The sequence below is a fragment of the Nothobranchius furzeri genome, chromosome 8 (genome assembly GCF_043380555.1).
Source record: "Nothobranchius furzeri strain GRZ-AD chromosome 8, NfurGRZ-RIMD1, whole genome shotgun sequence".
In the NCBI taxonomy this organism is placed as follows: domain Eukaryota; kingdom Metazoa; phylum Chordata; class Actinopteri; order Cyprinodontiformes; family Nothobranchiidae; genus Nothobranchius; species Nothobranchius furzeri.
Window position 1 is genome coordinate 79,994,092 of NC_091748.1, and position 12,135 is coordinate 80,006,226.

The window sequence follows — 12,135 nt, forward strand, 5'->3', positions numbered from 1 at the left end:
GTAGCACCTGTGCACCAGTAGCACCTGTGCACCAGTAGCACCTGTGCACCAGTAGCACCTGCGCACCAGTAGCACATGCGCACCAGTAGCACCTGCGCACCAGTAGCACCTGTGCACCAGTAGCACCTGCGCACCAGTAGCACCTGCGCACCAGTAGCACCTGCGCACCAGTAGCACCTGCGCACCAGTAACACCTGCGCACCAGTAGTACCTGTGCACCAGTAGCACCTGCGCACCAGTAGCACCTGCGCACCAGTAGCACCTGCGCACCAGTAGCACATGCGCACCAGTAGCACCTGCGCACCAGTAGCACCTGCGCACCAGTAGCACCTGCGCACCAGTAGCACCTGCGCACCAGTAGCACCTGCGCACCAGTAGCACATGCGCACCAGTAGCACCTGTGCACCAGTAGTACCTGTGCACCAGTAGCACCTGCGCACCAGTAGCACCTGCGCACCAGTAGCACCTGCGCACCAGTAGCACCTGCGCACCAGTAGCACCTGTGCACCAGTAGCACCTGTGCACCAGTAGCACCTGTGCACCAGTAGCACCTGTGCACCAGTAGCACCTGTGCACCAGTTCTTATTCAAGCCTCCCCCCCAGATTTCACATCCCTGAATGTGCTTCGTTAGGAGGGGAGGAGGTGTGGCTTCTGTCTTTAGACAGATTTATCTGTAAACAGTTAGCGTGCAGCTACTATGACTCCTTTGAATATCTTTGCTTCAAAGTTAAAGGTACACCTATGATATTAGCACTTGTCATCTATGGACCACCAGGGCCTTCTAGAACTTTCACAGATGATTCTACTGAGCTCCTTTCTGTCATCACTACAAATAACACACACGCTATCATAAGCGGTGACTTTAATATCGATGTTGATAATGCTACCAGCAAATCTGCAGAACTCCTTGATATGCTTGAGTTGTTTGACCTTAAACAAAATGTCCATGCTCAAACACACGCGCAGGGCCACACTCTCGACCTAATCCTAACTAGAGACGTTGATGTGTCAAAGAATGTTGTTAAAGTTTTCTTTTTTTTTCAATTTAATTTTCATTTATTTAAAAAGAAAAGCATCAACACACAAAATCTAAGTTACTCGAACCAAAAGGAAAAGGGGACAGAAGGAAGGAAACGTATGTTATCTGCCCCTTCGACTAGAGTAACACTGATACAGTGAAAGTTGTAAACTAACTTAGAAAACAGTAACTGCTAGACTGGTTGACTGACATCATTTCAATTTGTGAAGTAAAAAAGATAAAATAATAATAATAACTGAAAGGGAAGAAGAATATTTACACACCTTCACACCCATACATATATACACATGCACCGCTTGCCTACGTGCCTGCATATACAACATATACATACATGAATTTATACACACATGGACATATACCCTGTCACTTGTTTATATAACTGATCTACGTGTATATAATTCCAGTATTTCAGTTTTAATCAGTTTTGTAAAAGTAAATATTGTTTTTGCATTTTTGATTACTTTACCTAGACTATTCCATATTTTAACTCCATATACAGAGACTCAACGCTCCATTACAATTATCCTATGCTTAGGTATCATGAATAATTCATGTCCTTTTAATTAATATGTACTCGGTCTTTTTTCAATCTTTTAGGTACATTTTCAGGAAGGTATTTTTGTTTGCATTATACATAAATTCTAAAAGATTGTAGTCCACTAAATCATAGAATTTTTATGTTTTTAATTTTATAAACACCAGGTTGGATGGTTCTCTGTAGTTGCTCCTTGTAATGAGTTTTATTGCTTTTTTGCAAGATGTTAATTTAATTTATTAAAGTTTTATAGGTTGTTCCCCAAAGGTCTATGCAGTGGTTCAGATATGTTATAATAAGTGAATTATATAATAAATATAGGGAGTGGTCATACTGTGACCATTTTACTCAAGGTAACATTGCGATTGTTTTAGCTATTTGATTTATAATATTGTTTATATTTAATTAACAGACTTGGTGACTCGGTGGGGATCTCTGGAACTGGTCTAGACTGGTTTAGATCGTACCTTTCTAACAGAAGTTACAGTGTCTGTAGAAACCACATCATGTCAGATTCTACCCATCTGTTCTGTGGGGTACCCCAAGGCTCTGGTTTGGGTCCACTGTTGTTTCTGCTGTACACACACCCTCTTGGACAGATACTTGATTCTTTTCATAATGTCTCTTATCACCTATATGCAGATGATATTCAGCTGTACTGCTCCTTTAAGGATTCTGAGTTCTACAAACTGTCTGAATTACTAGAGTGTCTATCAGCGATCACCAGCTGGCTAGAAGATAACTTCCTTCAGTTAAACCCTGAAAAGACCGAATATCTGATCATTACCCCTGAGAGCATGGCTCCCCTGATTAGTCTAAAACTTGGTCATTTATCTTCTGCCGTGTAGCCTCCGGAAATGATCTGTTCTTCAATCTACAGGTCACCTCTTCAGCATCGGTCATTTGGAGACATAAGTCTCCAACTGGAGCTTCAAGGTCCTCCCAGGCTCACTCTTATCTAAGACTGGTTTTTATTCACAGCACGAGACAGAAGAACTTTTACAAATCATACGTTACGTAATCATTAAATAATAATTTGGTTGATGAACAAATGGTATATGAATACTAAATGAAATGTTTTGATTAATCTGTGAAGTGAATATATTAATACATTGAAATAATTTTATGTGACAATCAGGAATGTTGGATTTAACAAGTGAATCGTTATCTATGCTGCATATGTCCTCATGATGCAAGGTTAATGTAATTGCAGACACACAGATGTTTTCTTACCCACAAATCAGAGCATCCCTGTCTGAGAAGGCGTGATGTCTGAGGTTTGGTGGATAACACCTCCACCACAACTTCATAATACACCTTTAGGAATGTGAACCTACCTGGCTGCCTCCTGCTTCTTCAGAACGGCTTTTGGCAGCTAACTTCCCAGCAGGGGACTTTGTCCCAGATTCTATTTATTTATTCAACGGTTTAATTCTCTTTTTTTGGTTGTTTTTATTTTTATTGTGACTAAATGTTTATGCTTTGTTTGAATTCTGCTGCATTTATTTAATATTTTTTGTATTCTTTGATTGTGAGGGCTCTGTTTAACATTAGATTTACCGTCTGTTTTTAAATCGCCCTCTCTTGTTTTAAGCACTTTGGTCAGCTGACATGCTGGCTTTAACCCTCCCACTGTCCTAATGGGTGTGACCCCGTGAGGAAAGTTGACCAGTGAGCAGGGTTGATGTCCATGTGGCAGAGGTGAGGAGTGAGCTCCACCTCAATGGTCACCTTTCCTCACGGGGTCACACCCGTTAGGACAGTGGGAGGGTTGAATGTGCTCTACAAATAAATATGGCATGGTAAGATGGTTGACCTTTCCCTCTGAACATGTAAACATAAAGGACCAGGTAAGGCTCCGTCCGACTTACCCAGAACAAGTAGCAGAAGATGAACAAGGTGTATTTTATGCCCCGGTATCCTCTCATGTCGTTTCAGCCGACACGGTCGTCTGTCTCTGAGTTTGTTTTCTGCTAACGTGTGTTGGCCTGCAACATGCATTCCAGTCCCACCTTCTTCAACTGGTGTGTGTGTGTGTGTGTGTGTGTGTGTGTGTGTGTGTGTGTGTGTGTGTGCGTGCGTGCGCGTGTGGGTGCGTGCGTGTGTGTGTGTGTGTGTGTGTGTGTGCGTGCGCGTGTGGGTGCACGTGTGTGTGTGTGTGTGTGTGTGTGTGTGTGTGTGTGTGTGTGTGTGTGTGTGCGTGCACGTGTGGGTGCACGTGTGTGTGTGTGTGTGTGTGTGTGTGTGTGTGTGTGTGTGTGTGTGTGTGTGTGTGTGTGTGTGTGTTAGAGCTGCCCGTACCTCCTCCCCTTACCAGACACAGCACTGGCAGGATGCATGCAGCTGCTAAAACAGCCCTGAAATGAAATCTCGTCTGCAGTCAAAGAGCCTGCACTAGGGACACCGATGAGCCATGATGATAAAACTGTACAAGACAGCTGTATCTACTACACAGCACATGACCTACGCAAATGCAACTCGTTGTGCTTGTTTACAGCAATAAGAACAGACAAAACAAACATGAACAATGGAATTTCATTTATTAAAACTAGAAGACTAACAAATGAATAAAACACTGAGAAGAGAACTGAATGTGTTCAGCCAGGAATTACTACGTGAAGCTGAAGGGGTCAGGAGACTAAAACTGAGGCAGTAAAAAGTGGTACAAGAACTACAGAAAAACTGTTCACAACTAACAGAATTTTGATGCTTTGAGTAAGTCAGAGGACTGACCTAGAATTTACAATTAACTGTATTATTATTATTATTATTATAAATACTACTACTACTAATAATGATAAGCTACAGATGTAAGGTGTCAAACTGTTTTATTATAATAATAATAATAATAATAATAATGCATTGAACTTATATAGCGCTTTTCTAGACACCCAAAGACGCTTTCACACACTCTCACATTCACACACTGCTAGTGATGGTAAGCTACTTGTAGCCACAGCCGCCCTGGGGACGTCTGACAGAGACGAGGCTGCCATTTGGTGCCGTCGGCCCCTCTGACCACCACTAACACAGGCAAGTTGCGTGAAGTGTCTTGCCCAAGGACACAACAGCAGGATACCCCTGGCGGGAGCAGAGGAGTACGAACGCCTATGTGTGGACATCTTAGGAATCCCCCCATCTCCAGGTCAACACACACACACACACACACACACACACACCTGTTCATACTGGTCCATTCAGTTTATTAATAAGGCACCAAATCAAGACCTGACTCGTCTCAAGGACCTGCACACAGTAAACAATACAGGTCAGGTCATTAAGCCAATCAGTAACAAGTTTCCTATATAAGGAACCCAGCAGGTCGCATCGAGTCACTGACTAGTGTCAGAGTCTTTACAGCAATCCTCATGCTAAGCAAGCATATAGCGACAGTGGAGAGGAAAACTCCCTTTTAACAGGAAGAAACCTCCAGAGAATCCTGGCTCAGTATAAGCAGTCATCCTCCACGACTCACTGGGGATCGAGAAGATAGAGCAGACACACACACACACACACACACACACACACACACACACACACACACACACACACACACACACACACACACTTCTACAAGAGTTGATTAAACGAGCGTTCAGCACCTTAAAAATATCACGAACGCTCGTGTTTTTCTCGTCACCAAACCCGAACAGTTCTACGACCCACACAACGGCTTTAGTCTAGAAAATCCAGTCCAGCCATTGGGACTCAACCGTTACCAGGAAGTGACATCACACATACCTGCACTCCTGTCTCACAGAAACCAACATGCCAGCCACCTTCGGACATCTGGCAGGCGGCTATGACGCGCAGTACTACGGCTACTTGTGGAGCGAAGTCTTCTCCATGGACATGTTCTACGCCCGCTTCAAACAGGAGGGCATCATGAACCCCCGGGTGAGCTCTGACACACCACACCTTCAGCCAGCTGCAGCAGGAATGTCCCTTCACAATAAAATGGAGTCTAATCATAACATCAGAGGTTTGGTTTAGATGTGTCTGAAAAATAAAATCACCGGAGCCAATTTCTAGTTTTAGTTTCCTAACAAAACCCAGGTCTGCAGAAATGTTGAGGCCTCTGCTGGTCACTCATCAGTCACCACAATCGCTGCCAGTGATCAGGGTCCCTATAGAAGCTGTTTGTTTCTCTCTTTCAGGAAAAGCATTTTTTATTTTATTGTTTATTTCATTCAAAATAAAAACAAACAAAACATATAAACAATAAGAAATACATAACAACAAAAAAATCTAATTTGAACAAAAAGGAGCAGAATGAAGAAAACCATCTTATAATTTCTGCTCCTTTTCCAGTAGAAATAATCTATTTATATACAATTACCATTAGTCAGACACACACAGATTCATTTTAAACTGTTTCCTGTTCTTCATTCCAGAGCGATCATGATCATTGATTTAATTTACATTTTCATAATTAGTTAGTAAACTCAATTTGGTACATTTTTGAATATATTAAATAACAGAGTTTTTAAATTCCCTTTTACGGTGGCACAGGAGTTAAGTGCTCGCCCCGTAATCGGAAGGTTGCTGGTTTGAGTCCCGCTCAGTCTGTCGCTGTCGTTGTGTCCTTGGGCAAGACACTTAACCCACGTTGCCTGCTGGTGGTGGTCGGAGGGACTGGTGGCGCCAGTGCTCGGCAGCCTCGCCTCTGTCAGTGCGCCCCAGGGCAGCTGTGGCTACATTGTAGCTCATCCCCACCAGTGTGTGAATGTGTGTGTGAATGGGTGAATGACTGATTGTGTTGTAAAGCGCCTTGGGGGGTTTCAGGACTCTAGAAGGCGCTATATCAAATACAGGCCATTTACCATTTACCATTTTTTAAGGTTATTCCATAATTTAACACCATTTACAGATATATTCCACTCCTTAATTTTAGTTCTAAATCTAGGTTTTGTAAACACATCAGTTTCTTTCAACATGTAGTTACTGGTTCTCTTTTCAAATATCCCCTGATTGTTTGTTGGCAGAGTACCTAAATTGGCTTTATACACGGTTTGTATGATTTTCCCGTCTTTTAAATCATGAATTTTCAGTAATTTGTATTTAATAAACAACGGGTTGGATGGATCTCTACAGCCACTATAATTGATGATTCTCAGAGCTCTTTTCTGTAAAATAAATAAGGGTTGTGTATAGTTTTTGTATGTTGCTCCCCAGATGTCTACACAATAAGTCAAGTATGGAACAATCAGTGAATTGTACAATGCCAACAAACCAGAATTAGTCAGTAAAAACTTGACTCTATGTAATACTCCTAAGGATTTGGCAATTTTACCTTTTCTGTAACTAAAATGGGATTTCCATGACAAGTCTTCATCAATAAGAACTCCAAGAAATTTAGTTTCTTTTACTCTTTGAATTTCAATCCCATCTATTTCCAATGACAAATCACTGTTCTTTTTATTATTAAACAGTATAAAATTTGTTTGATTAAAATTCAGTGTCAGTCTATTTATATCAAACCAGTTTTTAATTTTAATCAGTTCATCATTTATCACTTTAGCCACCTCCTCAATATTTGATCCTGAGTAAAACAGTGTTGTATCATCTGCAAACAGAATGGTACCGAGTGTCTCATATTTTAAAAACTCGTTTGTTTATTTTTTTCTGCGAAAATATGAAAGGAATAACCCGTTGTCCTCTTTTCTCTTCCTGTTTCTTTACATGTTTGTTAAGACTATTCTGGAGAAAATGGGCATCCAGGGGAAGGTGACAGCGATGACCAGCTCCTGGAGCTGATCAGGGAGGACATGAGGCTGGAGAGGGAGGCAGAGCAGCAGAGGGCCCAGGAGAGAAGGGAGAACTTTGATAGCTTTTTATTTTGCTAGACAAAATGGTTAATAAAGATTAAACATGTACATATAAAAGAAATATCTAAATAAAATCAGTTCTGCATTAAACTCTTGAATTTTATTTTGTTTACAAATGAGAATTGTTTACTAGAGGGTATCCGCTGGGTCTTGAAATCTTAAAAGGTGATAAATGGGTTTTGGTCAAATGAAGACCCTTAGAAAGTATTAAAAACTATGATCACATCTTTGCTCAGGCTCAGCTTGTCTAAAGTATTTTCTCTGAATTAGCTCTCCAACAGTCAAGGAAATGATTAAAGATCTAAATAAAACTTCGAGCTCCATCGTTTAAAGTTCCTTCTCCCTTCTGCTCAGCGGTTCCACGGTTGCTAGGCGACGGAACGTTCGCCGAGGGAGTTCATGAAGGCTAGGCCTGTCCAAATTCACAGCCGTTAACATCCGGTCTACCCGGCCGACGGAGGACCCAGCCCACGTCGGCCGAGTAGACTGGGTCCTTCGAAGGATGCAGACCCTGAATTGAGACACAGCCACATTTCCCCCAGTTTCAGCTGAGTGTCTCATTTAGTAACAAAACATGATTGTGAACTCTCTCAAGTCAAGTTTATTATACAGCCCATTTCATACACACAACGGTAGCCCAATGTGCTTCACATAGTTAAAACAATCACAAGTGAAATTAAATAGTTAAAATGTCACATCATGTTGTGTAAAATAAAATCTAAGAATATTGACACTGTAGTGGAATATAGTTGGTATATTCTTACACTTTATTAAGGTCCAGAGATTAATCTTTGGACCGGGCCCTCAGAATCAGAAGAGGTTGTTTTTACCACAGGTAATTTTATTCAAACACCTTGTATTGAGTTAGAGACGAGAAAAGAGAGATGGGACGTTTAAGAATGTTTGTTTTTATAATTATTCGAAACAATCACCAGGACTAACTCACTAATGATGGATGCTGATGAATGTGAGCTGAAGTGTTGGTGTGTGTGTCAGTTCAGAATCTCCATCTGACCGAGGCGAGTCTGAGGGCAAGATGATGTTTTGTTTAACTAATAATGATGGATTTCAGGAGGAAGACATGAGACGCCATCTATGCCGAGTCTACATACCGTTTCGGAGATCCCCGAGTTAGATCCGGATGCCAGGTCCTTGGACCCTCCTTTGGTGCTGGAACCGGTGAAACAGCGTCGCAGCACGACTAACCAGTCTAAGGAAAGTCTCCCGGTACAACGGCAGGTTTCAGCGTCACGTAGAGAGTTCAGCTTTTATTCAGAAGGAACCGTCGTCTTGGTAAAACGACAGGAGTTTCCAGCTTGACAGTTCTCAGCTTAAAAGTAGAAAATACAGCTGGCCAGTCTGCACTTCTCTTAGCGATGATGGATTTGAGAGCTGGTCGAGTACTTGGTTGGAACTGCGTTGAATGCTTTGTTGGAACTGACTTAAAATGGCGTTGTTCTGTTTTATTAAACTTAGTTGTTTATAATTCTTAGCGAATCAGAGCGGACAGATTAACCAAACACCACAGAGCTCTGCCCCGCAACAGAACGGAAGTTCTGATTGGATGAGTGAACAATGTGTCATGTGTTTACCTTATGTGGATCAGGGTGTCTAGCTCAGTTAGCCCAAGTCCTGTTATTCATTAAACACATAAATCATAACATTGTGATTTCACAGATCAGTCACCTGATTATTATTGACCAACAGTTGTTTTGATTAGCTTCATTAGAAATAAAGTTCTTTGATTAACTAATGAAAAGCGTTCTTCGTCCTTCTTCTGTCTTCTTCGCTGGAATGTAAACACCAGAAGCAAGCGCACGACCTTGGCAATTCATGCACACTGTCACTGTGTCAAAGGCAGCTGTTAAGGGCAGAAATGGCATATTCATAACGCTACAACACAGAACATAGTACACAAAAATAAAAGCATATTAAGTACCATTATTGGTAGCGTTTCCTTTTACAGTCCTCTAATTACTTAGTACTTACATGGTAATTACTTAGTAAGTTAGTGTATTGTTTCTGAGTACTTAAACTGTTATTACCATGTAGCTCAGGTTCAATTCTAGTTTTTATTTTTATTCATCATTCCTAGTATATACTGCTTTACACAATAACTACACTTTATTGCAAGTATTCACTTTAATTACACAATAATACACAATAAAACAGCACAGAATAGGTATACATATAAAATACGTATAGAATAAATTCAACACAGTACAGAGAAAGACCTAGTAGAGCACAGATGCAAGGATAGGTTGATGGAAGGCATCATGAAAAAGTTTAGTTTTTAATCTGGATTTAAGAATGGAAATGGTGGGAGAGGTCTTCATGTCTATTGGAAGACTGTTCCAGAGACGGACCGCATAGCAGCTAAAGGCAGCCTCTCCGTGCTTGGTGCGGGCTCTGGGTTGTACCAGTTGGGATTTATCTGCTGACCTAAGTGATTTTGAAGGGTGATACGTTTCAAACATCTCTGCTATATACAGAGGTCGTTGGCCATTTAATGATTTAAAAGTAAGTAAAAGGTCTTTGAAATCAATCCTGTAAGTTACTGAAAGCCAATGTAAATATTTTAAGATTGGTGTGATGTGATCATTTCTTTTGGTTCTGGTCTCTTGCTCTCTGTCTCTCTGCTCTGTGTAACGCACATCCTTCAGACCTGCGGAGAAAAAACCTACAAGATGCAGAAAAAAAGGATAAACCTCCAACCTTCATATTGTCAGCAATAAATACAGCAAAACTTAACTTTCATGACCAAAAAAACCCAAAAATTATTCAGTAAATCAGGAGAGCAGGAACAAGTCTTATTTCTGATTTTACATTTTTCACTTCAATTCAAACTATTTAGAGTTTTGTGTTTCATCACATTTAGCTTGTATTTTATATAAAATATCATCAGCTTTACAGGTTAGCTGTTCCTGTGTGCTTAAAAAGTTATGTTACTAACAGTCTAAAAAAATTACCAAATCATTCACATGAAGTAGATTTGTTGTTCATTATCTGAAAGTACCTGATTAGTTTAAAAAACTAAATATGTTTTGTTTAATTTAGGTTTTAAGAATGTCACTAGTTTACTTATACTTTAAAAAAAATATATACTGATGTACTGAAATACAGAGAGATCATCTTGTTAGTACAATGCATGTTAATATAGTAAGTATAGCATGTTTAACAAAAGCACATTCACACATGGAAAGTATCAATGTAAATAAATCATATGGCAGTAACTCTGCTGTACTTTCATTGTGTAAAAGTAGCTCACGGGCCAAAAAAGGTTGGAGACCCCTGCAATAGATCGTTCAGCCCTAGTGGATGCTTAGATGATTGTTTAATGTTTTCTTTCAGCGAAATCTTCATCCACAGAGCTCACAAACAAAAGGCTTCTGTCCTTTATGGACTCTTTAGTGACCTTAAATTTGTCTTTTCACTAAATCTTTTCCACCGATCTCACGGGCGAAAAGCCAGTGTGGACTCTCATGTGTCTGTTTAAATGTGTCTTTCGGCTAAATCTTTTTACACAGAGCTCACAGGCGAAAGGCTTCTGTCCTGTGTGGCCTCTCATGTGTCTGTTTAAAGTTGTCTGATGGCTAAATCTCATTTCACAAAGCTCACAAGGAAAGGGCTTCTGTCCTGTGTGGACACTCATGTGACTGTTTAAAGATGACTTTCGGCTAAATCTCGTTCCACAGAGCTCACAAGGAAAGGGCTTCTGTCCTGTGTGGACTCTCATGTGACTGTCTAAAGTTGTCTTTCGGCTAAATCTCGTTCCACAGAGCTCACAAGGAAAGGGCTTCTGTCCTGTGTGGACTCTCATGTGACTGTTTAAATTTGCCTTTTGGCTAAATCTCATTCCACAAAGCTCACAGGCAAAAGGCTTCTGTTCTGTGTGGATACTCATGTGCCTGTTTAAATGTGACTTTTGGCTAAATCTCGTTCCACAGAGCTCACAAGGAAAGGGCTTCTGTCCTGTGTGGACTCTCATGTGACTGTTTAAATGTGACTTTTGGCTAAATCTCGTTCCACAGAGGTCACAAGGAAAGGGCTTCTGTCCTGTGTGGACTTTCATGTGGCTATTTACAGTTGACTTTAGGCTAAATTTCTTTTCACAGAGCTCACAAGGAAAGGGCTTCTGTCCTGTGTGGACTCTCATGTGTCCGTTTAAAGTTGTCTGATGGCTAAATCTCGTTCCACAGAGCTCACAGGCAAAAGGCTTCTGTCCTGTGTGGACTCTCATGTGAATGTTTAACGTCGTCTTTCGGCTAAATCTCGTTCCACAGAGCTCACAAGGAAAAGGCTTCTGTCCTGTGTGGACTCTCATGTGACTGTTTAAATGTGACTTTTGTCTAAATCTCGTTCCACAGAGCTCACAAGGTAAGGGCTTCTGTCCTGTGTGGACTTTCATGTGGCTATTTAAATTTGACTTTAAGCTAAATTTCTTTCCACAGAGCTCACAGGCAAAAGGCTTCTGTCCTTTGTGGACTCTCATGTGTGTGGTTAAATTAGTCTTTTGGTGAAACCTTTGTCCACAGTGCTCACAGGCAAAATGTTTCTGCTTTGTGTGGACTCTCGTGTGTTTAAAAGTGCTTTATGGCTAAAGGATTGAAACCTGGCAGCAACAGTCTCCTTATTCAAATGGAGATGCTCTCCCTCCATACTAGACCAGAGTTTCTCCTGTTCCTCTTTTTTGTGGAGAAAATCTAGGTGCTGGTGGTCGACACGAGCACTC

At 41.0% G+C, this 12,135-nt stretch overlaps 2 protein-coding genes and 1 pseudogene across 2 annotated transcripts in view; 1 reads left to right on the forward strand and 2 right to left on the reverse strand.

Annotated features, from left to right (window-relative positions):
• The window catches only part of zgc:113223 (tetraspanin-33), a 12,613-nt gene extending 9,007 nt beyond the window's left edge, over positions 1 to 3,606 (reverse strand). Inside the window, exon 1 of the mRNA XM_054735576.2 lies at positions 3,447 to 3,606. Within this exon, the coding sequence (XP_054591551.1) occupies positions 3,447 to 3,503 (57 nt within the window). The 5' untranslated portion in view covers positions 3,504 to 3,606. The remainder of the gene's footprint in view (positions 1 to 3,446) is intronic.
• A 1,064-nt stretch (positions 3,607 to 4,670) lies between these two features.
• Positions 4,671 to 5,689, forward strand: LOC129155849 (thimet oligopeptidase pseudogene; annotated as a pseudogene).
• Positions 5,690 to 10,675: 4,986 nt separating this feature from the next.
• On the reverse strand, positions 10,676 to 12,105 carry LOC129155848 (zinc finger protein 235-like). Its single transcript, XM_054735573.2, has one exon. The coding sequence runs from the start codon at positions 11,893 to 11,895 to the stop codon at positions 10,837 to 10,839; it is 1,059 nt and encodes a 352-aa protein (XP_054591548.1). The 5' UTR covers positions 11,896 to 12,105; the 3' UTR covers positions 10,676 to 10,836.
• Positions 12,106 to 12,135: the final 30 nt, after the last annotated feature.

Bases quoted from the DNA above. Each gene is read 5' to 3' on its own strand.
- LOC129155848 (XM_054735573.2), bottom strand. From the start codon at position 11,895: ATGAGAGTCCACAAAGGACAGAAGCCTTTTGCCTGTGAGCTCTGTGGA.